Source organism: Gamsiella multidivaricata (assembly GCF_025024155.1).
Source record: "Gamsiella multidivaricata strain RSA 2152 chromosome Unknown BC939scaffold_32, whole genome shotgun sequence".
NCBI classification, from domain to species: Eukaryota; Fungi; Mortierellomycota; class Mortierellomycetes; order Mortierellales; family Mortierellaceae; genus Gamsiella; species Gamsiella multidivaricata.
Genome location: NW_026251740.1, coordinates 279,056 through 304,927, shown reverse-complemented (window position 1 = coordinate 304,927; position 25,872 = coordinate 279,056). Strand labels below are relative to the sequence as shown.

The following is a 25,872-nucleotide window of genomic DNA, read 5'->3' as shown; positions in this document are numbered from 1 at the left end:
AGGATGGTTTTTATTTCCTGGTCACCAGTGTGGAAGGAAAAAGAAGGCCCTTGACCTCAAGAGGACTCTGTAAGAACGAGACTAGGGTCTATCCCCTTTAACTGACAGGCATCGATATAGGCTTGCTTGACCGTCTTGCGACGTTTTGGATTCCAGCCTGCCTTGATGTGGACGCGCTTGCGATCCTCGTCCAGATCGACGCCCAGTGGTGACAGCTGTGCGGTTGTAACCCAATACCATGACCGCCCACGCTCACCGCGCTCACGCAAATCGAAAAACTGTACCAGATGGACTCCATGGCCCTCCTTCTTCATCTCCCGCGCCTGGTCTGGTACTTGCGGCCCCTTTGGATCCATCAGCTACATGTTGTGTAATAAAAGATAAATGCGTGAGCAATTGCTCCAGCACGTAAAGAATAGAATGAAAAATAGCAGGCACCTGTACTCCTCTTACTTCTGCAGGGAACCAAGGAAACCCTTCCATCTTGGCCCATACTAAGGATCCGTACGACAAAGGTCCGCCGTGCCGATCAGATTTTAGTTTCTTGGGCGAGCCCTCAATACTTTCACTCCGTCGTCTCTTGCCTAAATTAAAGCAGCAAGGGGTTTTCAAATTAATTAACTAATCGAATGAGGCATAGATGCAATGCAAAGTTAACACCACTCACCAGTAATGTCATTTCTTTGACTCGCTGAACTTTCCCTCCGTGTTCCCAAGGACACTGACATCAATGGCGCTGCGTCAGTGGATCGAAGGCGACGGGTACTTCCAGTAGCAGACTCATCTTCAGAAACATCCCGAGCAGCAACCCGTGAAGAAGCTGGCCTCCTCTGGCGTTTCCGCATGGGGTCCTCGTCCATCGCTGCTACCTCATCCTCTACTGGTACACTAGCATCATCGTCATCATCGCTTTTCGGCTCCTGCCCTTCAGAATTCAGACCCAGTCCATCGACACCATTACTGAGGTCGGCGCCATGCCTCCCCGTTTGTTTTCCCTTGCCATGCGTCTCATGCTCCTTAACATCCATCTCAGTTTCAGAGTCGCTATTTTGACTGTTCTGATGAGGGGTTGAGGTCGAAGTCATCCGTAGATCGCCACCATCTACCACCTTATTGAGATCTACAGGCCCCTCTTGGTCATCATGGTCTGCAATTGAGTCTGCTGCACCCTTTGAGCGTTGATCGGCTGCACTTCGCCTTGATCTGGACCTGCCGTTCCTGCTTCCTTGGCTCGAATGTCTGAGTGGGAGAGTACTGTCGATTTCTATCTGTGAGTGCGAACCCTGGCTGTCCTGTTTCCCGCTGGCTCCCTCCTTTTCAGCTTGCGCCAAGTTCCCTGTAGCCCTACTAGCCTTCAGCCGGGCATAAGCCTCTGCTCTAGCCTTGGCCTTCTGTCCCTTCGCCAGCTTCTTCTTCAAAGCGAGTGCATGCCTCTCCTCCCGACGCTTTATCCTGGCCTCTTCTTTGGCCTTCTCCAGCGCTTGTGTTTCCTCATCCAACTCCCCTTCCTTTGAATCGACTTCATCTTCGCCCTCCGTTGTGTCCTCTTCTCCCTCGACCACTACGTACGCCCATCCCTTCGGTGCAGGTTTGTTGATCACCACAGCCTTGTCGACGATCGAAGGCTTGAGTCTCGACTGCAAGTTGACGGCCAATGATCGCGATTTCTTCGACTTGTGCTTCAGTTTTTCCAGTAACTCATCCTCATCCAGGCTCAACTGCACAGTGCCATCGCTAGAAGCCTGCCGTGCCTTTGCCACATCAGCCCTCGTCAGGGTTGCCGTCTTTAGTTTCGGCACCTCCGGTCGGGGTCCGTTTCTAGAAGGCGAACGGAAACCCGGAGTCTTGTTCAGCGCTTGTTGGGCCTCCTGCGCTGACTTTTGTGAGTTGGAGGCTGTTGTACTTGCTAAACTTGCCAATGATCCTGCAGTTTGCCCCGCTCTTCCTGAGGTTGCTCTGAGAGGTCTTCCAGTAACGACAGGTAGTCTGGGCAGATCGACCGAAGGATTTCTGCGCTTGGATTTCGGTGGGTTTATTTCAGTAGGGACAACATTCTGCGTTGCGGGAACAGAAACATCCGACAGCTGTCTCTCTCCTTCTTCCTCGGGTCGCTGGAATGGCACCAGGTTGTAGGTAAAAATCTCGGGATCGATAGGTACGGCTAGGAATCCAGTTTGCGGGTCGATTTCCAGATGTTCGTAATCCTCCTTGGCTTTTTGAAGGAGCGGCTCTGCCTGCTTCAACTGTCGGGTCGCTGCTCGATAGTATGGTGTATCGACTTTGTTGTAAGTTAGGCAGTTGTGGTAGATACGTCGGGCGTCATCCTAAAGTAGCGTGGAATAATGATTGATCAGGGGTCGTTTCCAAATTTGTTGACGACAACCATTGTAAAACGGAAAGAAGGACTTTACAGCAAACTCCTCTACGCTTTGGTACTCATGAGTGAAGACGTTCTCATTCATAGTCTGGAAGCAGATGGGATTCTTAATAACATCATGGTAGTCCTTGACCTCCTCTGCAGAAATCGGGTATGCGAAAAACTTTTGCCGATCCAACCTGACGAAAAAAAGGGAAAAAAAAGTGTAAGGTTACAAGGTTAGAGACAGCAAAAACCGAACTTTTGAGTTGCATCCTTCATGGTAGAGAGTGGCCGATCCTTACTTTTCCAGCTCTGCAAGCGTATCTTCAAGGATTGTCTTTAGTGGGAATATGATCTTGCATAAATAACGGTTCTGCAGCTCTTGGCGCTTCAGCTTGGCCCTCTCGCGCTTCCGTACGAGCTCTGCAAGCATCCTGACCTTCTCCAGATCACCACGCAATAGCAGTTGCGTCTGCAGCTTCTTTACTTTCTCTTCTTCAGTCTGCCTGTGAGCTGAAGCGGAGGCTGTCCAGGGTTCCAGATGCAATCGCTTTAGCAACGGTGCGCCGCGTCTCGATTCTCGTTTGAGCGACCAATATTTGCAGACGGTGTAGATAAAATTCAGCGCAGACACCTTCCGTAGTGCCGGTGTTTTAGCCCCCAGTTTACCCACGAACGGGAGAAGGCGGTTGACGATAAACATGGGCGCTAGTGGGGCGCCAGGCGTATAGTGTTTTTGATGCGCTAGAGCCGCTTTTGATGTCCTGGATCCACCAAGCGATTGAGAAGCCACGAGGGCAGATGATGTTGTTGCTCCCGTGTCGTTGTTGGAAACCGAGGATCGTCCATGGCCAGAGATTTCCTCCTCATCACTGCGGCCGTAGTCAGGGTCTTCGCTATCGTCATCCACAACACGGATTTTGGCCCGCTTTTTCTTGATGCCCTTGTGTGCAAACAATGCAGCTGCTCCGGCGATATCAACGGCTCCTCGGTAGTCACGCTGATCAAAGTGAAGGATCGAAAATAGGAAGGGGAGAAAGAGTTAGGTTGACACCTTCATGAGCACCAATAATCTGAGCAGCATCGTGCAGTTCCTGGTACTTACCGGTGTATGCTTATGACAGTGAGCACGATAGACCAGGACCTCTCCTCCAGAGTTAGAAGCCTTGGACAATTTCGATTTCATGTACAGATGAGCTCTTCGTGCACAGGTCACATGGAAAGCCCGGAAGCAGTTCTTCGTTTCGCATTGAATGCAAGCGCCCATTCGGAGTTTACAGATATAGCAGGTCAGCCTCCAACGGCTTGCTGGGATCTTGTCGATATTGTCGATGGGTTCCATGTAAACTGTATTCGCCACGCCTACTTCGGGAATCCAGCTTGCGCACAGGAGATGTGCCCATCGACTGTTCGTTGTCTGCTTAAATGCCCCTCCTTCGCCTGGACAGAATATGCAGGATACTGGCATCTGAGGCGACAACATGCATTTGCGACAGAGCCATTGGCCTTCAGGAATATATGGGATGCCATAGCAGTCTATTGCGAACGTTTATTATTAAGCATATTAGCGGCCAACATTTGAAAAGAAGATGTGCGCAAGAACCATGAACATGGAAGTCATTGTCGTCGCGAATGGTTGTGACATACCTTGGTGTACTGCGAGGTTACAACCGTCGCAGAAAACAATAGCGTTGCTGTTCTCACATTCGCCATCATCGCAAATGTTGCAGGCAGAATCCTCTGGTGGCAGATTTTCCGTCGATTTTGGGATATTCTTAGTCTATTTAATTGACAAGAAATAGACATCCATTTCAATTTGGATTACTCGAACAAATCAACAAGAGGGGAAAAGTGGTGTCCAACACTTACCAGATCAAACCACTCCTTCTCGAGCCGATCGATAATCTTTTCAAACATCGAAGCAGAGACCTCTCCTAAATCCTGCTTGCGTCGCTCCGCGTTGATGTCTTTGAGCCAAAACTCGTCTATTGAAATCACAAGCTGTATATTAGTCATTTGCTTCCAAGTTTCTGTGATCGATGACTTTCATATGATCGACATACCCTGCTCGTCCATGTCATATTCCACACGCTCTGCGAGTTCCGTCTCCGTCGGCTCTATAGGTGGTTGGCAGCATTAGGTGGAGTTTAGTCTGCCGTATGTAAGTGAATGTATCGGTTCCAGAAGCGCACCCTACACAATTCACTCACCGATGTACCGCACGTTGTGGCCAGCAGGCAGATGGTATTCTTCAAGGTCATCATCATCCCTTGGAATCAATCTGAAGGATGACTGGGGAAGTTGAGTTGCCGGTGTCTTGGGTTCAAGGGCAGTCGTTATCGACTGCGCGGTTGATTGTTTTGCAGATAATCCGGTAGAGTGAGCGTTGGTTGATGGTGCGAACGACGACCTTTCAGCACTTTTGGAATCCTGTGCCTCAGGTTCAGGCACCATCTTTACATCATCCTCCTGCATGGCAGAGACATTATAGTCATGACTCGTTTCTTCCACGTCAGCGTTTGCGATGTCAGTGTTTGTGCTAGCCGATCCTTCCTGATCTACGTCCATATCCATGGTTTCGTCCCTGACTTCGCTTTGAGTACCCGGGGACACTGAGCGACCTTCATCCCTACTGGCGCTGCGTTCATGCTGTATAACCTGCTTTTGGCTCGATTCCGCCTCGCTCTCGATGAATCCTTTCGCATCAAAGAATTCATCCCGGTCTGACGCAGCATCCCCATCCATATTGTCGTCCACGTTAGAGTCTCCAGGGTGATTCTGGTCTGCAAGTACAATCTCTGTCACTGGTGATGATAAGGTGTTGGTAAGACCACTGGCCGAGGTTTCGTTTGGTAGTTCATTAATTGAGTCGTGAAAGATGTCGTTTGTTATGGTATGTTCTTTATGGTCATTTGTCGTCGGGGGGATGGGTGCCGTGTCGAGAACGCTGCCTTCTGTTTTCACCGCTGTGCTCTTCGTTCCTGGTTTCGAAAGATCGTCAGCCTCCGGCGCGCTTGTCCGAGATGACCCCTCCAATGTTTGAGACTGCATCTGCGAAGCATCCACTAGCTCGAGTCTCAAAGACGTGTTGAGAAATGGAAAAAACTCGAGATACGAGCGCTCTTCCCTCGGCTTGGCCTCATCGTCGCCACAATCGTGCCGTGCTGAAGCAGCGTGGCTGGCGAGGAGCGAATGGTTTGTGTGAATCTCTGGGCGATGAACAGCGTCTCCTTCTGTGATGGCCTGCTCCAATGCCTGCTCTATCTCCTGCTGCTTAAGCCGAGCCTTGAGTCCGGATCCAGGAGGTCTTCCTTTGCGACGTGACCGTACACGGCCATTCCTGGTCCCACTGCCACTGTTCCTGCGCATGCTATTGAAGGTGTTGCCGGCTATTGAAGCGGCCGAGGTGGATCGAGAATATTTGGCGTTCGGATCCGCCCTGTACATGTGTATCGCGGCGAAGTGGCGCTCTAGTCCCTGCTTGGTTTGGTATGAGTTCGGGCACCCAGGTATAATGCAGTTGAAGTTAGGAGAGTTGAATGGCACAGCTCTGAGGCGAGTTGAATGGGCAAGATGTGCATGAACTGATTAGTAAGATGCTTGAGACGAAGAGACAAAGAGACCCCATAACCTCATATTTATGACAGCAATAAAAGCAGAACCCCGCCAGTCCAGTTGCTGATACCCTGGCCCACGGTTGCTGTGGCAGACGTACTTAATTCTAGTTGCCCACAGTTCAGACTCCTGTGGTTCCATGCGCGCCATGGATGGGGGTGGATTCCCATGAGGCATGGTTTATGTATAGAGGGAGAGCGAAGGCGATGGTTTGCTGAAGGTTTACCCCTGTAGAGTCTCCAATATGAACCGCCTTTGGCTTCAAGGGCGAATCCCATCCGCCCTCGCAATGTTGGCACCAGCTACTTCCGTGAGACGTCACCCACCCGTGTGCAGATGTGCGCCCCGTGATGACTATCTTAGTCCCATTCCTCAATCATTGATGTACATATAACCGCATCCTTCTTCCAATATTATTTTCAGGAGCATGAATGGCGAACATAGCAGGAAGGCCAGGGAGAACCTGAGGCATTCACCTCCATCTTCCATCCAACACCCCTTCAATACCTCGGACTTCAGAAGAGGAGTTGGCGATGGTCCTGCGTGTTCACAGGATAACTCCTGCAATAACGTGGAGTTGGGCCGGTGCATCCAGCCATCCTGACTCTAGAGAAATTGTATTTCACTCGTCCTCAGTCGCACCCTCGGCAGCACTCTTCACTCCCGGTCATTCTTTCCCATCATTCCACTCTCTCATCTTGGCTGAATCTTCTTCCTTCACCCCACCACGTCTCGATCAACCTCTAGCACCCGCCATCATCTCGGAATAATAAGATCATCTGCTCTTACTCAGGCTCCTCGCTTTCGTCGAGCTGATCTCGTGGCATCACCTTTATCATCTGGCCTCGTCTCTTTGACGCAGAACAATCCAGAGTTCACTCCTCTGCAGGAGAAGATCGATCTTTATTGACAGTGCACAACCCACAGTTTGCGCATGCTTTATTTTCTCAGCTACTTCTCCAGATACTCCTTCGTCTCTCGTTGCTCGTTTCATTTCACCGTTGTGTCTTCCGTTCACTCTCTCTCGTCCCCCCTTTCCTCTTTTACTCCCTCTCACACACTCTTTTCAATACCACGCTCCTCTGTCTATCTTTTCTTTCGCTACATTCTCTCAGTCGCACCCCTGGCAACCACCATGCCGCCCCGATCGCGCCCTATTCTCTTGCGCGTATTCCACTCACCTTGTCCCCGCTCACTCGGCCACGGTCTGTCTCAGTGTCTACGTTACAGGCCGGAACTGCTCTCGAGTCCCACCTGCCTTTATTCCTCGTCGTTTTTGTTTTTTTTGCACCGACCCTCAGTTGCTCGCCTACTCTTATTTTTGCCGGCCTTGCTAGCACTACAGCGCTCATCCACTCACCTTCTTTCTCCTTGTCTCCACCCTCCCTGCCACGTCGTCGCTGATTTCATCTTCGAACACTTCTTCCATTCCTCTTTCCTCTCTAGCATTCGACTACTCGCTCGTCCATTTCCTTTCTTGCATTCGACTGACCCTCTGCATTGCTCTCGATTCTTTTTGTTGCTTCCTACCTCTCGCCTTCACTTGCAGCCTCTTGTCAATTACTCATTCCTTTCTCCCCACTCTTCATGTCACACGACCAAACCCTTTTGCACTATGGGCTGTGCCAGACCAAAGAATGCAATGTCGTCGGTTAGAAAACTTTGGGTGCCAAGTTTGCGAAGACCACACGGCCCAAGCGCAGGATGAAACGCCACATAGTGTTGGACCTGTCCCTATCAACCAGATCTATCATTTCCTAGCTCTGACGCCACAGCGTATCATTTGGAAGGCATCCAGTACCTGAGCACGGCAGCAAAAAACCTTCCGTTCTCGACTTTTATCATCAACATCTTCGGACGGCATGTCTCTACCAACATCAACTGCACTGCAGGTTCAGGTTGGGCGAGTACGTGTCAACCTTCACCCAAAAAAACAAAAAAAGAAAGACGCCCATCATGATCAGCGAACGCTTTCATTCCTCCATATTCTAGGGTCCACGTCTCTGTGCAAGATTACAGCGTGAAGATCGCGGAACTGTTCATGAGTGGCATATTCACCTCGCTTCTGACCAGCGCCCTGTCTGCATGCAATTGTTATTTTTATTTTTGTTACTTCGCTGACGCGCAAAAGAACGCAGATGGTCTTCTCTTGCGGTTCTTCATAGGAATTGCTGAGGTACTCTAAATGGCTGGCACAGCCTTCTCCAACAGCTCGCGCATCTCATGATCCACAGGATCCGCGTCTTCCTCCCGCGCGTCGACCTCTGCTTTGACACGCATTGCCAACTCGAGGCAACGAAGGATGGACACTTTGGCTTTCTTTCCAAATTGGCCTTTCTTGAGCGGGACAAAGAAAGAGCTGAAGTGAACAAGCCGAAAACGCCACGAAAGTCAAGTCGCCAGAGCTTGGTTTCGTCCTTGAATGTGCTGGACCCAAAGACAGCGACCCCGCTCAGGGGAACCGAATGCTTGCATGTGGCCCTGACTTGACTGACCCATGAATCCCTCATGGCCCTGGCGAGCTTGAACTCACCCTGCCGCAGCTTCTCCGCCCTTGGGCTGTCGATGGTCGAGGCTTCTGAGAGGAAGATTTGGCTGTCTTCCCAAAAAGCGACCCCATCAGCATATTGGCCTGCTTGCTTGGCTTCCGTCAGGCCATCCTTTTCCAAGTTCTTGCGCTCAAGAACTCCAGCGATGAGAACTTCTAGGTACTGCGTCTCAACACCCGTCATCGTCATTGCACCTCTGATGAACGGCCACATCAAGTCCGCAAAACCCTGTCGTTCATTGATGTGAGTGGGGACGTGGTCGTGGAAGGTGAAGTAGTGCGCGCTAGATGATGAAAGCACAGGATGGGGAATACGTCTTTCGGTCGTATCGAGCTTGGTTGATGCTTTTAGTAAAAAAAAAAAAAACTTACTATGAAATGACGGACATGATGTAGCGCGCGACCGGGTCCTTCATGCTCTCATCTGTTATCGCGTCAGCCACGTCGTTGTAATGGTTCTTTGCAAAGACACGATCCAGGATGCCTGCAGGTCGCCGACGAGACCCAACTTGCTCGCTGCTTTGCCGACATCTGGGGCGCGCTGCTGCATGACCAGCGCGATCAACTTATTGTACTCTTGACCCGCGTAGTCTTTCTGGCTGTGCGTGAAGCGGTGGAATTGGAAGAAACTGATCGGCAACAGGTTGTCGAGACCTTGCTGTTCAATATATGCACGATAAGGGTGGTCCTCGGAGATGATGATGTTGCTCATGGTTTGTGAATGTTGATCAACCGAAAAGGTCACTCGGTAGATGTTGAATGGAACGAGATTAGATAGAGCTCCTTTGTGTGCAACTAATCGCAGGAGAGTTGATCGACATCAGGCACCGCATCCCATAGCCACCACTGTCACCATTCCCACTCTACGCATCTGTCTCCCATCGTCCGCTTCACTCTTCTGTCTCGGCGCCACTACTCCGAACCAATAAATATATGTGGATAGAAAACACACACACACACCCTCAACAGCCTGAACGCCTCTTCGGTATTGACGGTATCATTAACTTTGCCGCCGCAGATGAGCTGAAGTCGAAACCGTAAGCCCTATCCGCACCTGCACCACCTACTTTGCAGCCCGTGGTCGACTGGGTACAAATGTAGAGGTGGTAATGACAATCACCAGGAGCATATACATCGCTCAGGATGGCATCACGGCGGATAGAACGTACGCCGCAACGAGCGCGCCGCGTGGTTGTCTCAACGGCCTGCCCCGACCGCTACTGACCAATCTGCAACAACGGGGGTATCGCGTCACAGCATTCCTGTACGGGAAGAAATAGAAAAACGGAAAAGGAAAGGAAAAGGACTCTCTGTCCGCCTGCATATGACTGTGCCTGAAAGTCCACGCCAACAGGGAGGCACAGCCAAACCGACTGTTCATTTTTTTTCCTGTGAACAAGGAGCCTCAAAGGCCAAAGTGGTTTAGGAACTTACCTTGTTTATGTATTGCCACCAGCACAGGATCCTTGTGAACAAGAGCGAGCCAACGAAGAAATAGGCAGAGGGAAAATGAGAACGAAGAGGTGAGATGGAGGTGGAGAAAGACTGCATAGCTGCGTGAGGTGAGTGGTGTAAAGATCGAGTAGGGAGGAAAGGAAAAGGAAGCCGTTTGGGCCGTTTGGGCTTGTGTAATTGCCCCCGCCATTTGAGTGGACATTATTAAGGGTTGACCTGAGTTGACCTGAGTTGATCAATCTTTTTTTTTTTATCTCTCTTGGCCCATTCCTTTGCAGGTACGATTAACGACCCTTTCGTACGCATGCAGAAACATCCTGTCATTAGCGGGATACTTCTTTAGCTCTAGCAGATTTAACGAGTCCTTTCGGACTTCTGGTTTGCCGACCGGGAAGTGGCCGCGACAGTGATGGTCTTCTTAGGGGCTCTTCATGGGTGCCCTTATTGCCCCATGTGGCTCCTCTGTTTGATTTTTACGCATTAATGGAACCTGTTGTATATACGCGCTTTTTATGATCCTGTTTTAACCTCTCACTTTGCCTAAAACCTTTATGATACGACGCAAGAGTTTTTGGACTGGGCCACCAAACAGAGGGATAAGGAGCACGTCTTCTTCACCAACTTCATTACCCGCTTTGGTCTTACCAACCAAGAATCCGCGACTAAGTCGTTTGAGGACCTTCAAGAATACCTTCGAAGCGCCGTGACTTTTTAATTGCCGAATTCAACAGGGTATCCAGCCGGACAGGGCGGACATTGTCGCAAAGATTTGTAAGCGCGAAATTCTCTTTGGAGAAGTAACAGGACCCTACCAGGAGACCCAGCACGCCAAAAACGCATGGGACTTTTATCGGCTTGCACGATTTGGCAAATCTCTTCTGGGAGCAGACAACCCTACCGCACCGTTAATGCAGGTTGTTCATATCAAAGGTGTCTTCATGAGGTTGTCAGTCAAGTTCCGAGGAATGTTCTTTCTGGAACGTGTGTGAACATTCGTAATCCCTACCTCGGCAGATATGATTCCATCGTTGCTTGCAACCATTCAAACTCTTTCTGCTGCCAAGGTAAGATATATAATTTCAAAATAATGAGGATGGTTATTTGAAGAACTATTGACCGACCCTGCTGTTTTGGCAGGATGACCTGGCGAAACTACGAAATCATAAGCCTGGTAACCGCAAGATGAGCTGAGACTTCCCCGATTTCCCCATCAAAAAGAAGCACCTCGCTTAGTTCATGGAAATGGACCTCTATCTACACCGATCCAGGAACTTTATCGATAGCATGAGAGGCATAAAGAAAGCACTGCAGGAACGAATTTCATGGAGGAAGCGCAGCGGTTTTATGTCCAGCTATACGTCAATAATAAAATATTATTGTACAAGAAATGGCGCCAAAGGAAGTAAAGCATTTCCTTGGATATATTTTTTCTAGACAGGAGGAAATAAGGGGCCGGATCGGGTATAATGCAACCGGCTGTGGAAATAAGGATGAGAGCTACTATTCTATTCTACTCCAACGAGCAGAGCCATCACTGGCAATGGTGACCGGCATTGACCTCGCTTATTCCTTTGATCTCAACGCATAGAGTTCTTCAGATAAGTAACGGAGAACTGAAAGTAGGTCAACGTACAATCTACATAATCTTCAATTACTCTTTACATTCTTCCGTCTGTTGAACCTTTTCCTCTTGCTGCTGCTTTTTTTTTCCTCCTCTTCCTCGGCTCTCCCTGCGATAGCGTTCAGGACGCTGGCCTATGGATTGTATGCTCGATGCAGTGGCTGTTGCAACATACCTCAACCCAGGGCTAAAGAAATATGGATTCTCTGATACACAGTTACATCGGGATGGTGCTCCTCTTAAGCTGCTCGACCATGTTCATCGCCTAATTGTCAAAGATATTTTGGATCTAATCAAGGACCAGAGCTCATCCACGGCGTTACTATATAATGAACGGACTCTTCTGATGACGAAACATCTAGACAACAGACAGGCTACCCGTAAACCAGGAATGTCCTTAGAGAGTTCCAGGACTACTGCACGTACTCAATGGAATTTGGCGAGCGACGTTTGAAATATACGAAAAATCCATTGGCCTGGTGGAAAAAACACACCTCTTATAAGTATCTAGACTACCTTGCACTTAAATACCTTTCAATCCAACCTTCTTCAGTGCCATCCGAGAAACTTTACAATGATGCAGGCAATCTAGTGTCTAGAATATATATTAGACTATTCATACATCGCCCACAGTATCTGAAAAAGTTAATCTTGCAAAGCAGGTTAAAGATCATGTGATTTGAGTAACATTTTTAATTTATCGCACGCGCAATCAGTCTTGGGCGATTCGCTCTGCATTCTCTGCATTCCATCCATTTTATAATGAATACTGAACAAAGACGCTACCTTGAGACTGCTCCCGGCACGGACATCACTCTTCAAAACTGGGCAAGGCTCGAAAGGCAAGCAAGTGCGGAGCGATGTGATGAACTTTGGGTGACCGCCGCCATGACCTACCTGAAGGACTCAGAGTCGCAAGAACACCAGGAGGCCTACCAACGGTTTCGTCGGTTCACAAAGGCGGAGAGGATCATCATCTTCGCGCAAGTGGTGGCCGACGTATGTTAAAAATCGACGTTGTGCTACATGTATAAAAGTTGTAGGAGTGGCGACAACCAATGCTTTTGCTCGACTTATGGATTTATACCGCACTAGCGCAATCTTAAGGCCAATCTGCGAACCTTTGTGTCCAGGGATAAAGTCATCGTGGCTGTGGAGCAAACGGAAGATTTGAGGGCGCATCCAAGTCACCAATTCTGAAAGTAGGATTAGTACTGTCAGAAACATTAATTACTACATGAGGCCTTTTCAGAGTGGCTAACAATCGCCTTTTTCCATGTTTTTCTATTTGATAGAGGTTTACCTTCCACGCATCAATGGTAGAGTTTACTTGACTGTTTTCTTAATGTCTTGTCGTATATCCGCATCCTGACTGTTCATTGTGATGACTCTTGTTCGTTCTTTGTTAATGCTGCCAGGTCACCCGAGAACCGTCCCCCTGAAACGTCGACAACCGTCTATTGATCAGCAGAAAGCACACCGCTCGGGGAGTAGGTCAATCCACTATCCTTGGTTGTGATATGACCTGCTAGATGCAATTTAGCTGATACTTATTTTGATCCTTGATTGGCAAACGATTAGATGCAGCGTCGGCGCCGGCCCTTCTCCACCACATCATCATTTTCATCATCAACACTACCGTGCCATGATTTTGGTCGCCGATCTTCAGTCTCGGGCGATGAGGATATTATGGAAAATAATTTCCGCATTGACCCAACCGTATTTGTGAAATTCAAGTACAAGGTCGCTGAAACTGATGTTGGGCAGCTCTTCTTGGACTACCAAAGGACTTCGACAGCTTTAGTGAATGGCCCCACCACTAAGACAAGCATCGAGAATCTTGGCCACTTTTTGTGAGTGAGGAATGTGGTTCTACAATATATGCAAGTCCTTGCCGTGCGTTGACCTTTTTATTTTTATTTTATTTAGCTCTATGAATTATATTTGGGACCTCGGCATCTGCCCCAAAACCATGCCTACTGAGGTTTACAACGGAATTCCAGGCAAGCACACTTGGCCGTGTTCTGTTCTACCAGATGAAGTAGCATGTCTATGCAGGAAATTGGATGAACAATTGGCTGAAGGAATGGTCATTGACGCCGGAAATGCTGAGGGACGGGAGCTGCGCTCTGTCACCCTGTTCTACGAAACTCTGTAAGCACCGATGGTTTATACGCAACGTTGATACCGCATCTGTGCATGCCGAAGCTCACGCCATCATTCTCCATTGCTCATAGGGAGATGAAGCTCCCGACTGAGTACCTTTCGTTTGAGAGCGATACTGAGGGTACCTACTGCCACGGTGCCGTTGACGCCCTGTTCACGAGGCAGTTCCCTGCTAAGTCAGTCTTCAAGCTTGACTGGGCCAACAAGGAGTCAGAGGGGTCGAAAGAGCGCCGCGGCAACAGATATAAGCCCAATGCCATCATCAGCAGGTACAAGCGGGAGCTCGCCTTTGTGAAAGTGAAGCCGCCAAGAGAGCAGGAATGTGGGCGTTCCTATCTGAAAGACTTGTGGAAACTCGCGAACCTGTGCAAGGACTCAATCGATACACACCTCTTGAGGGGCCATGACATAAGACAGGCAGCCGCAGTCCAAATCTTTGGTCAGTCGCAGAGTTTGCCTTTGCATACAGATGGCTTCTGAATGTCATACATTATCGGCTAACAACATGATGGATTTGATGAGATAAGGCACCGCATGGTTCTGTACACCATGGTGTATGAGCATGGGGTATATCATTGGGCGAAGTCCTGCGTCGCGTTCATTCCGTGCGACCAGACAGACTCAGGTCGGGTGGCATCCTGTCTGCGCCTACTTCGCTCACTGGAGGTATGTTGCATTTCTATTTAGGAATGGACACAAGGACATTCATGATACTGACCTCATCCCCTTTAGGGCTTTCTCGACACCATCGACGCGGACCCCATGTCCAGAACACCGCGAGGGTGGAACTGGATCACACGGACGAGCAGGCCGAGGGGCTCTTAGGAAGGCCAAGCAAGATCACTCCCTCGAAAAGAAGTATGTTTTGAGGATCGGCCTCTCTAAATCATTGTACCCGAAATAAAATCGCTATTCAAAAATCAGTGTGGTCAGTGTGAGGGGACCCACTGACTCTTGTTTCTCTTCCCTCCATCACCATCACACCAGCAAAGGTAAGATCGCTTACGTGGACATGTACATGAGAGAGAGTGTAAAAAACGACTGCAATTGTCGTGAATGAAGTGGATCCCCATTCTATATTGGTCATACTGATGGGTAATTCGTGAAAGGAAAATCACATTGGGCGCATGATGAGGTCTTTGTGGTGAGGAGCCACGTTTCTTGAGGGGACGTGAAAGAGCACCGCCCCAATGTCCACTTTGTGGCAACGCTCTGTTCTTCTCATAGCCTGGAACTCTCGCTAATGTCAAGAGAGGACCATGGCGATGGAGCGTGGTACCGTTAGATTTACTTGCGGTTCAAATTCTCTGGCCTCCCTTAGTCTTTGAAGGCACTCCTTTCTCTTGTAGATAGTCAAGTGTCTTGCAAGAGTTGCTTTCTTAAAATTCGTCTAACTCTTTTGTTTATGTTGAGACTTGCCGTTCGTTTTGATAGAAGTATCCCATGGATAGAAGGGAATGAGAGACGTCTACAATGCTGCTTAAGGACGTACTCTGCCCTCCTTTGTCCACTTGATTAAGACCCGAAAGAGCCCCTATTCCTGACGGCTCGTGATGCGCCAGCTGTCCCAGACCGGTTGCTTTGAGAGAATGCGTGAGTATAGTCACTCATTCAAGGTTTGTGAACTGTAAGGATACGTTTGGTTCTTAAATACGATCGCGGAATTTATTATATGAAAACTTTCATCCGCTCTTGGAAAAGTTCTGGATATTCGTTATAAGGGTATAGAAGAAAACGATAAAGCCAAAGAGGATAAGGACAATGTCGCTGATCTTACGCCAGAGAGGCTGGCCAGGGAATCCCCGGAGATGGAACAGGGGTGGAAAGATAAAGAGCAAAGGCGCACAGGCAAACGAGCCGACGAACGAGATAAAAATATCCAGCCTGCTGTACCCAGCATATGCTACGGCTGCGACTGCAAGGTCGATAAGTACACGCACTACATTCTCTTTCAGCGCCTTCACTTTGCCCGAAGACTCGTCCCCGACAACCTTGAACACAACTTGCTCCACGATACGGATGCAGGGGAACAGCATCAGAGGCGTTGTCAGGAAAATAGCAATGACATACAACAGTTGAATAGCGTTCTTTCCTGCCTTCTCTCCTCCATTATGGCTAGGTAGATCATCAAGGACGATCGTCTGGACTTGGTCACCATAGGCAGCATATCCCATCGATCCAAAGCTGACCAGTAGCACGCACACTACTGTGAGGACGATAGTGAGCGCTCGAGGGAACTGTTTGGGGTTTGCCATGCTACCACAGATAGGGATAACCATTCCGATACCCTCGTACGAGAACACAGCTACAAGACGGAATATACAGAATCTAGCGTTAGACCATGTAGTCCTTTTTTATGGATTTTTTTTTTTATGATATTGTTATTCACTTTACCTGTGCCAATAAAGATGCCAAAGTCCTCCGAGTTGAATAATCGAAGAGGGTGGGGTGCATCCCTATGAGTGATCAATTCCTTGATATCGTAGGTGTACAGGTAAATCAATCCGACAATGATGCACAGATCTGCAACCAGGGTGCTGAATCCGAGCTTTCCAATATTGCGGACAAATGTGAATGGAACCAGGATCACGAAGAAGATGGCAATCCATACAATCTTGTCCAGATGGGCGCCGCCCAAACTGTCGACCACAATCGCAAACTGCTGAGCAAAGAAAATGCAGTATCCACTACCGTTTCCATGTAATGAACGACAATACTATAGCGTTAATCCCAATGACGGTACTGCACATCACGCAAGGGGATAAAGGTCGTTATTGATCTTACCAGCAGAAACCAAACTGAGAGATTGCAATTGCAAAGAGGACGATGTAGCGCATCCAGCGGCCGTAAAAGTGCTCGCCGATTTCTCCGTATGACCCTGGATGCAGCTCTCGGCACTTGACCAGCAATAAGAAAGAGTGCAGACACAGGACGGCGATCAGAGTCATGAACAGAGGCGCGAAGAGGATACCACCGTTCTTGAAGGCATTGGGAAGGAAGAGAATACCACTGGCAATGAACCTATTATAAAGATGAATGGTATATTAATATGCTGTGTCCTGTTCATATTCCAGTGAAAAATAAGAATACGAAGAAGCGCAAAAGTCCTTACGTTTTGAAGAGCATGCCTACAGCTTTTGAAAATGAAATCTTTTCTTCTGGCTCTTCAATGGCCTCCTCATCGTCGCCCAGATGGTCGCCAGGCACAAAGTAGCGCCGACTCCCAACCGTCTCTGCCATGGAAAGTCTCCGTTTATCCAGATCCTTGGGTACAACAATAGAGCGTCTTGGGATTGAGTGAAAGTTTTCTCCTGCAAAGCGGTCGATCTCGTACATGTTGAAGAGACCCAGGTGATGGATAAAGGACTTTGTGTGCAACTTGGGTGCAGGCTGTCCGCGAGAGGCAGCATTCTGCTGCAAGAAGTGGCGGCGGAATCCGCCTGGAGCTTTGATGGACGAGATAGTGGGGTCTTTGCTGTGTGGTGCATGGTAAGTGTGCGATCTAGGCCCAAGTTGACGTCTGGTCTGTTTCTCGTGCCATTTGTACACGTCGTTGGCATCGGCACCTCCTTGGAGTTGGAAATGTGAGTGCAGAGTCATGGAACCATCTGTGTTGCTGCTGTCGGCGTTGGAGACAGCAGAGGTGGTTGGTAAAGATGAGGATGAATTTGTACGAAGTCTCTCGAGGGTGGCAGGAGCATATTGCTTAGGCGAAGGTGGGCTAAGGAACGAGGGCAGCTCGTCCATCTTGGGGAGCGTGGGTGTGCCAACGAGGTGCTGTCCTACGATGGCGTGGAGATGTTCGTCGTCGAGCACAGTAGACACGCCATTAAAGAGATTATCGGAGGAGGGACTTGCTTGCAGTCTCCTTGTAGACCTTGATCGCGACACGGCTGAATCGTATATCTCAGGAATAGAGAGAGTGGTATTGCTATGAGAACGAGAAAGGTCCTGGGCAGGTACTAGCTGCGCCGGTGATGGTACTGATGCTGATACTGCAGCAGTCTGCGGATATGTGTTCTCCATTAGTGTTGCTGTGGTTGTTTAAGCGAAGGGAACGAGGATGGGGAAAAGGATCAAGGGTAGCAAGGGTAGCAAGGGTAGGGCGAGATAAAGGCGATGAAAGCACCCGTCGCCTAGGGCGGTGATGGCTGTCTTTTATAGACCAAGTATGTCTGTCCTTTAACTTCGACGTTTACAGGTGTAGAGAAGATACTCCGCTTTTAGGGTTTAACACAGGCCATTACGTCTGTCGCAGACAGCCAGGGGCACGTCCGGGAACCCACCATAATCCGCATCCAGGAAGATAGACCGGGGACCAGGGGATGATGCCCTCGCCTTCATCGACAACATGGCCAATGATCAGAAACCGGCCATGTACGTTGTCTCATTTATAAACCCTTTTTATACCCATTACTTCTGCTCTTTGACACAACCAACTGTAGTTGTTTAGCACATCCTTTTCTACGTCGATCTGATATTTTTGGATCCGACTGTGGCGGCACAGCCCGTCTCATTTCTCGGTAATTATTTTCACCCTTCGCTCTTAATCTGCTGCCTAGAACTGCTTCCCTGCTGTTTGCTATGACACTAAAACGTGGCGATCCATAGTGCTTGTTGGCCCATTTTTCCTTCCCCTGAGTAAGAAACTTTGAAGGCGATGCTGGGTCCTTGATGGGCGCCATTTGTACTACCACCACTTATGCTCTCCTGTGGAAGACTGGCTGGCATGCAGAGCAGCAATGGACTAGTGTAGACTGGGTCACCCACCCATCCGCTGCTAACAAAGAGAACGGCACTCCGACAACGGCCAGCAGTCAACAGGCGCAGTGATGACATGGTGGGACTCTGATATCATCGAGCTTTAAAGTGCGGATAACCAGATCCCATTCCGCTAAACAGAATGGGGAATAGCGCAACAATTATCTCCTTACTGAGCCCAGGAACCGGCCCCTCATTGGACAAGATCTCACACAGACTATAACAAAAAAAAAATATTCACGTTCATAGAAAACTCCGAACAATTCTTGTAAAAGAAAAAAAAAGGTAGTACGTAGGTTGGTAGGCTTTTGGTGATTACCAAGGACTAAAGACCTTCGGGAGACCAAGCAATCGTGCTTGAGATCAGCAGCAGCAAGGCATCAACAGGCGGTAGACCACCGGTACCGTCCTTAACCTACAGCAAACAAGGTCAAAATGTCAAGGAATTTATTAACAATAGCAATGAATATAATATCTGAAATTGCGTGCAATCACCATGGCTACTAGTCTAAGGCTGCTATTTGCTCGCTGCCGCTGTCCTCTGCGCGATGTTTTTTTTATTAAGCAGTCTGCTTAGCTGGACCAAAACAGAAAAACTTTGACATTGACATTGTATAAGGAAGGATCTGAGATATCGGCTCATACAATGCCCTTTCGTGGTATTACTTCATTTTCCGTCGGTCATAGCAGTCAAGCCTGTACACCTCCAATGGCGTCGATCAAGACGGTATGCCCTCGCAATAGATACTCAAGAGATCGATCCAAAAAAAAAAAAAAAAAAAAAGTAAATCTTTGCACCAGTACAGGCAACTGCGGCAATGAGCAGTATGTATACATGTAGGTCCGGAGTCCATCGAATACAGTTGGGATGCAGCACAGCATGCAATGCTTCCATTCCATCGCACACATTGTCCATGTCAAAAGCCATGCTGAATTATTCCAGCGCAGCTTCATTTTATTGAAAATTATGTCTCCAGGCCATGCCTTTTCTTTACTTCTGCTCGGTCGCCTCTTCCAACGCAGGAAGGTCCTCATCGCCTTCACCCTCGCCCTCGCCCTCAATATCATCATCGCTGTCATCCTATCAATATCGAAAGGAAGGAAGAAAGTATTCGAGCCATGAGTTAGAATCATATAATATTAGCCAATTGATGTTGTCGCACGTTCACAGATCAAGTGCAAGTCTCAACTTACTCCGAAGCCGCCTGCGCCCTGGCCGCCCTGGCCCATGCTGGCCATCAGACTTTGAAGGTCCATGCCACCCATGCCACCCATGCCGCCCATGCCACCCATGCCGCCCATACCGCCCATACCGCCCATGCCGCCCATGCCAGGCATACCAGGCATACCGCCCATACCGCCCATACCCATGTCGGCGGCCTGGTCAGCCTCATCATCCTCATCATCTTCGTCCTTCCAACGCGAAAAATCGGTCTTGACAAAGTTCAGCTTGCCGCCCTTGTTCAGACGCGGCCACCAGTTGTCTTGATCCTTCTTCATCAAGGTAAAGAAAATGTTACGAGCACTTGGACGAGCGATAGAGGTCTACATCAAATCGTGCCAGGTAGAAAGAGGGTCATCATTAGCAATTCGATCTAGTGTCAAATCCCAATCGATTTTCCATACAAAGCAGCCAATGGCACTGGTGGACTCCGGAAGATAGTGGTCCTCCAGATCCGTTCACTCTTTGATCGACACCATTTTCGAATCAAGTGCACGACCTATTGAGCGCCAAATAACGATGTGCTTTGGTTCCAGTGACGACAAAGAGGAAATGCGTACCTCTGGCTCGACCGGCTGGTAAAACTCGATGGTGACGGCATATTCCTTTCCGTCAGAACTGGCAGTGATCTCCAGCTTGTCCGCGGTCAAGTTGATCGTGGGTGCGGAATCTGGGAGGTTCACCGTGAGATAGACGAGGTTGGCACGCTGGGCCCAGAGAACTATATTTCATGAATGCATGTCTCTGGTGTCAGTAGGAATGTTTTTTTAAATGACTCCTCCAGATACATGAACGCGCGTTGACACGTTACCTTCAGGAGTGAGAGTGTGGCTAAATAGAGCATACGGGGGAATGGACATAGGAGATAGTATTGATAAAGGTCAGCATCAGTAGAGCATAGGCTTTAAGAGCTTTTCGCCAGCAGCATCGAAAAGAGAAAAGGACGCCGAGAAACGTATGCCACCTGCTTCGCCATCGTTGCTTCCTGACCGATGAAGAATGATGCATGCACACCAGACAGAGAACCGATCCGGAGCACCAACAAAAAGTAATATAGCAAACCAGTACTGCAATAAACTGTCGAGGATATGAATCGGCGACTTACCTCATGTTGGAGTATGTTTATGTGAAGAGTTGAGGGGATAGATTGGTGTGAAGTTGTGAAGTGATCAGTCCTTCTTCTCCATAATTTGTTCGCTTGGATTCCACACAGTCACGCTATATGGCGAAGTGACGCGAGGGTCTCTGCCCCAGACCTCGCTCATTACAGCACAATCCTCCAGTACAACACGTGGGACCATTGAGCACTCGCTTATGGGGACCGAACCCACAGACGCGGAAGACGAAGGTCCACTGTGGGTGAATAGGCCCCAGGCATCATTTGCAAGCGCGTAGAGTGAGGCTAAAGGTGCAGGACGTCGGCGGTCCCTCGATCGAGACTGTCACATGACAGCTCGACTGGTGTATTTCCAGCTTCACCGCTGCGAGTGCGAGCTCCTTCTCTCTTGTGCAATATATTAAAAATGTAATTAATTTGGCGGAGACATGGACCCATCCAACAGGCGACGATACCCATCCATCGATAGATTCTGCATATCGATTGACCTACCCACTCCAATCCTCCTGGAGCATATTCAACATGGATACAGGAAGACTGAAGGATCATCGATCACGGAATGGATTATCCCCCAATTGATCAATTGATAGCACTTCGTGTCAAGAGCAGCCTTGGAGTAACTCTCCCTATCAACGATCCAGCATCAGCCATCAAGTCAATCGGAAACCGCTTCCAAAATATAAATCAGCAATCAGCGAGACATCAGGAAGGGCATGGAACCAACACACCCATCATCACGCACTTTTTGGTCGACTATCACTGATTCCTCAGTTGATAGGGCAAAGTCATGAGCTGGCAGGCAGGGAGATCACAATCAAAGACAAACTTATTGCAATCGACACTGCATTCAGGAAGACAGTTTTATTTTGTTTCGCTCCAGGAAAATAGCTCTCGACACCAAACTCAACGTCGACTTCATCAACCCTCCGCCACTTTTGGATCAGATGTCTATGGAAGTGCCGATCGCTGACCCTTTCCGCTACTATTCTTCATATCTTTTAGATATCAGAAATGGTTCACAAGGTATGCAACAAGTCCGTTATCAACTATGGGGTTACTGTCGATAATACTGCGACTGGACACGACACTCATCAGTTAGTAATACGAGGATGTATCGACTGCGAACAGGACTTTTTCACCAAAGCGACCGAACATGGCACCAGGATATGTCTCAACAAGTGGCGATACCAACAATCTACAGCTGTCTGTCATATCCTCAAAGGAAGGGAGTAAAACGGTTTTTTATTATCGCGCGACTCAGAAGGACGTAGCAGTTCTTAGCGATCAGGATCGCAACCTGTTTCTCCCTCATCGCAGGATGAACCGTCGACCATGAGGTGGTGGGGTGATCCCTGCTCAAGATGAGGACCCGCACTGCACCTCTCAGTGTAACAAGGGCAGACTTTAAGCTGTCGTTGGACCATCACTTTAGGGCAAGAAATTGCAGTGATTGGATACAGCGTCATTTTGGTGGAGCACCTATCGACCACGCATCAAATCATGATATCTAGATCTCAGGACTACACGGCAGCTAGCGGCGAGGGATAATGACAGGGTTGAACAACAAAAGGATCCAAGAGTGCCTATTAACCAATGAGCTGGCCTTGTCTGTGTATAGCCCCGCAACTCTCTCCTGACCGCCGGTGTCTCCAAGTACAGCCGCTCGCAGGTCTTTGCCAAGCGTGCCCTGTACAAGCGCAAGCCCGCTGGCATCGTCAATGCTGCCCCCGCTGCCGCCAACAAGACTGTTGAAGTCAAGGGTGCCAAGAACGGTGGCTCCCGTGTCATTGCTGCCTCCAAGGCTCCCCGCTTCTACGCCGCTGAGGACATTGCTGTCCCCAAGAAGCACCGCAAGCACGCCGGCACTGCCAAGCTCCGCAGCTCCATTGTGCCCGGCACCGTCCTCATTCTCTTGGCCGGTCGCTACCGCGGCAAGCGCGTCGTCTTCTTGAAGCAGCTCGAGTCTGGCTTGTTGCTCGTGTCTGGTCCCTTCAAGGTCAACGGCGTTCCCCTCAAGCGTGTTAACCAGGCTTACGTCATTGCCACCTCCACCAAGGTTGACATTGATGCCTCCAAGGTGCGTCAATATGAAGGTCTTTTTCAGCAAACAAAGGATTTTACTTGCATGCGATGTATAGAGTCAGGATCAACAGGACGGGAAACTTGAAGGACGAGCGGATGGAATGAAATTGTGGAATCTAAACGGCTATTTTTTTTTCTTTCCATTTTACCATGTGGAACAGATCGATGCCCAGTTGAACGATGCCTACTTTGCTCGCCCCAAGGCGACCAAGAAGGCTGCCACTGAGGAGGCTTTCTTCGAGGGTGAGAAGAAGAAGGAGCCCCTTGCCGAGAACAAGGTCGCTCTCCAGAAGTCGACCGACAAGGTCATCATTGAGGCTATCAACAAGGTTGAGCACCTCCGCCAGTACTTGTCTGCCAAGTTCTCCCTCTCCAAGGGCCAGGCTCCCCACGCTCTCAAGTTCTAAGTTGGTCGTTCATCAATTTTTTAGCTGATTACGAATAAAAGGATGTGCGTGAACTTTTTTTTATGATTGCAGTTGCCGCGACAGTTTATGCACATATTCATGTAGAGCGGAAAACGAGGTTTGACAGGGAAACACTGGCGTCTTCATGGAACATCACTACCAAAAGACGCGACGTTTGTCCTTCACTTGTCAAAGAAAAAAGAAAAAAAGAAGAGATCTTCAACGATCGGCGATCGACACCAGCGACTGTGTGGCCTAAGGCTGAAACTGCTCCCCACAGTCTGTGCACATGCGACCGTTGACATGTGTCACCTATTCCTAGATACCTGGTAACCCCAAATGCCACTTGGAGTCGAATCTGGGATCTTCAGTCAAACAAAGAGACTTCTTTTGTCGAACGTGTTCTGCATACGCGTGTGATCCGCACGCAAAAATAAAAACGATCTGCATCCTGGTTCACCCTAGACATTTACTCGCCTATGCTTCCCTTTGTACCCTCTCAGCCCGAGGATTCTTAGTCTCCTTGTACATCCAACCTGCCATTCAGCTTCTTCTTCATTTAGTCCAGCTCCGGCCTCAAGCAAACGTTTATCCAACCTCGATCCAATCTTGTCAGAATTCAGCCCAGGTAGGGCCTGAACGCAGACGTGGATCCCCTATGCGTTAATTTACAACTTGTCCGCTTAATTGTAACAATATGGCTTCGATGATATTCCGAAGCTTGCATCTGCCGCATATCCATTAGGTAATAACCAAAGATGCCACCCCGTCCGCCCGAAGTGATATCGATGCTGGCTGCAGACACGCGTCGACCGTTACATCACAGCGATCCGTTAGCGTTTGCTCCACCAACATGGAGCAAGAAAGTGCATCCGCAACGATATCCCAAGGACGATGCCTCGTCTCGGATAAACATGCGCTCCAGTCCAATTGTCGACGATAATCTTTCAGTCCAAGTGCCAATCGCAAGCAGCTATGGGCTCAAGTCCACCCCAGTGTCGACGTGGAAGAAAACTGCGTGGATGGCGTTTACGATAGGCATATTTTTGCTGCCGTATATTGTTCTCAAATCTTGCTTCCACGTCAAGGTCGCTGCTGGCGCCTGGCAGACCTCTGTCACCTATGGTCTGCTGATGGCTGTTGATTTTATGGCCGTGATCACTTTCAGTGCGCTGAACAGACGTCGAGTGAACAACAGGGTCAAGAAGCGCAATCCTCACTGGGTGGGACTATCGACAGGCATCGTAGCTGTTGGGTACCGTGAGGATCCTGTGCTGCTGGAAGGCTGTTTGAAGAGTCTACGTGCCATCCGATACCGGCGCAACCAAAGGATCGTCCTGGTAGTCGATGGAAATGAGGACCAGGACGAATACATGGCCAAGGTCTTCGAAAAAGTCTTTGCCAGTCAAGGTGCTGCTATATTCCGCCCCCACTTTCTCTGCAAGGATAGGAGCGCCAACGACCGCGAGAGACAGGAACTGGTCCACCAGATTGCTTACCATCCCGGTCCGGTCTGTGTGGTGCAACCCCATCATGGAAAGCGCTCAGCCATGTACACCGGTTTTGCTGCACTCCAGCAGCAAGGCATCGAGGCAGCCGTCGTTACCGATTCGGACACCTATCTGGACCCCCATTCCTGCACAGGTAACGTACTTACGATTTCTTTATATTCTTTCAAATCCTTTCAACTTGGTATATTAACAAGCAATCCTTCATTCCTTCATTTCAACCATTTATATACCATAGAGCTCGCATTCGCACTGGCAGAGTCGCCTATTGTTGGCGCGGCGACAGGAGATATTCGCATCTACAACACTGGTACCTGGGTCAGTTTCCTTTCGTCGCTCCGCTATTGGTTTGCCTTCAACCTCGAGCGCGGTGCGCAATCGTATCACGGCGCAGTCAACTGCGTCTCTGGCCCTCTTGGCATCTATCGCATGTCGATTGTAGCAGATGTGATGGATAGCTGGGTGGAGCAGTCGTTTCTGGGAGTCTTATGCACATACGGTGATGATCGTCATCTCACCAACCTGGTCCTTGCAAAAGGCTTCAAGATCAAGTTCTCACCCTACGCGATCTGCTACACCGACACGCCAGTACGCTTCATCGCCTGGGTCACCCAGCAAACGCGTTGGTCGAAGTCGTTCTTCCGTGAGATTCCTATCCAACTGGGATGCATACATCTCCACAGCCTCTGGATGACCTATGCTCTGTTGTACCAGCTCATTTATCCAATGATGATGATCTACAACCTGGTCAACTGCATCTACTTCGGCAGTGGTTTGCAGATCGCGTGGTGGATGTTCTCGATCATATTCGTGGGATTACTGAAGACCGCATATGCCGTTCGCATGACGGGCGACAAGAGGTTCTTCTTCACCACCCTCTATGGCTTTCTGTACATGCTTGGATACGTTCCTGCCAAGATGTATGCCGCCTTAACGCTCTATGATAATTCTTGGGGAACAAGGCAAGTTATTTTTCTTTTCGATGTTATTATCGCTGTTGCTGCCGCATGA

General features: G+C 49.1%; 9 protein-coding genes across 9 annotated transcripts; 5 read left to right on the top strand and 4 right to left on the bottom strand.

The window, feature by feature from the left end:
• Window position 1: 1 nt before the first annotated feature.
• BC939DRAFT_161255 (uncharacterized protein) lies at window positions 2-6,285 on the bottom strand. Its single transcript, XM_051550295.1, has 11 exons — window positions 6,075-6,285; window positions 4,570-5,909; window positions 4,423-4,476; window positions 4,229-4,344; window positions 4,007-4,139; window positions 3,465-3,895; window positions 2,662-3,359; window positions 2,412-2,556; window positions 668-2,324; window positions 454-584; window positions 2-359 (listed from the first exon to the last, which is right to left on the bottom strand). The coding sequence occupies exons 1-11, from the start codon at window positions 6,149-6,151 to the stop codon at window positions 57-59; spliced, it is 5,085 nt and encodes a 1,694-aa protein (XP_051412306.1). The 5' UTR covers window positions 6,152-6,285; the 3' UTR covers window positions 2-56.
• A 541-nt stretch (window positions 6,286-6,826) lies between these two features.
• On the top strand, window positions 6,827-7,908 carry BC939DRAFT_161195 (uncharacterized protein). The gene has a single exon (XM_051550292.1). It carries the CDS (start codon window positions 6,909-6,911, stop codon window positions 7,680-7,682), a length of 774 nt encoding a protein of 257 aa, XP_051412305.1. The 5' UTR covers window positions 6,827-6,908; the 3' UTR covers window positions 7,683-7,908.
• Window positions 7,909-8,155: 247 nt separating this feature from the next.
• Window positions 8,156-9,234, bottom strand: BC939DRAFT_503177 (uncharacterized protein; the record flags this gene model as incomplete). The annotated part of the gene is made up of 4 exons (XM_051560374.1): window positions 8,156-8,260; window positions 8,356-8,806; window positions 8,895-8,946; window positions 9,027-9,234. 4 exons carry the CDS (start codon window positions 9,232-9,234, stop codon window positions 8,156-8,158), a joined length of 816 nt encoding a protein of 271 aa, XP_051412304.1.
• Window positions 9,235-13,503: 4,269 nt separating this feature from the next.
• BC939DRAFT_451499 (uncharacterized protein) lies at window positions 13,504-14,411 on the top strand. The gene has a single exon (XM_051555678.1). The coding sequence runs from the start codon at window positions 13,798-13,800 to the stop codon at window positions 14,242-14,244; it is 447 nt and encodes a 148-aa protein (XP_051412303.1). The 5' UTR covers window positions 13,504-13,797; the 3' UTR covers window positions 14,245-14,411.
• Window positions 14,412-15,446: 1,035 nt separating this feature from the next.
• BC939DRAFT_397186 (transmembrane amino acid transporter protein-domain-containing protein) lies at window positions 15,447-17,364 on the bottom strand (the record flags this gene model as incomplete). Its single annotated transcript, XM_051552339.1, has 5 exons — window positions 15,447-16,069; window positions 16,159-16,451; window positions 16,549-16,785; window positions 16,877-16,938; window positions 16,993-17,364. The coding sequence occupies 5 exons, from the start codon at window positions 17,362-17,364 to the stop codon at window positions 15,447-15,449; spliced, it is 1,587 nt and encodes a 528-aa protein (XP_051412302.1).
• A 1,973-nt stretch (window positions 17,365-19,337) lies between these two features.
• BC939DRAFT_451497 (uncharacterized protein) lies at window positions 19,338-19,741 on the top strand. Its single transcript, XM_051555677.1, has one exon. The coding sequence runs from the start codon at window positions 19,394-19,396 to the stop codon at window positions 19,646-19,648; it is 255 nt and encodes an 84-aa protein (XP_051412301.1). The 5' UTR covers window positions 19,338-19,393; the 3' UTR covers window positions 19,649-19,741.
• A 7-nt stretch (window positions 19,742-19,748) lies between these two features.
• On the bottom strand, window positions 19,749-20,912 carry BC939DRAFT_451493 (uncharacterized protein). The gene is made up of 3 exons (XM_051555676.1): window positions 20,853-20,912; window positions 20,559-20,578; window positions 19,749-20,468 (listed from the first exon to the last, which is right to left on the bottom strand). Exons 1-3 carry the CDS (start codon window positions 20,855-20,857, stop codon window positions 20,206-20,208), a joined length of 288 nt encoding a protein of 95 aa, XP_051412300.1. The 5' UTR covers window positions 20,858-20,912; the 3' UTR covers window positions 19,749-20,205.
• A 954-nt stretch (window positions 20,913-21,866) lies between these two features.
• Window positions 21,867-23,419, top strand: BC939DRAFT_451488 (ribosomal protein L6e-domain-containing protein). The gene is made up of 3 exons (XM_051555675.1): window positions 21,867-21,887; window positions 22,483-22,941; window positions 23,108-23,419. Exons 1-3 carry the CDS (start codon window positions 21,876-21,878, stop codon window positions 23,351-23,353), a joined length of 717 nt encoding a protein of 238 aa, XP_051412299.1. The 5' UTR covers window positions 21,867-21,875; the 3' UTR covers window positions 23,354-23,419.
• Window positions 23,420-24,501: 1,082 nt separating this feature from the next.
• On the top strand, window positions 24,502-25,872 carry BC939DRAFT_397179 (nucleotide-diphospho-sugar transferase; the record flags this gene model as incomplete). Its single annotated transcript, XM_051552337.1, has 2 exons — window positions 24,502-24,997; window positions 25,100-25,872. 2 exons carry the CDS (start codon window positions 24,502-24,504, stop codon window positions 25,870-25,872), a joined length of 1,269 nt encoding a protein of 422 aa, XP_051412298.1.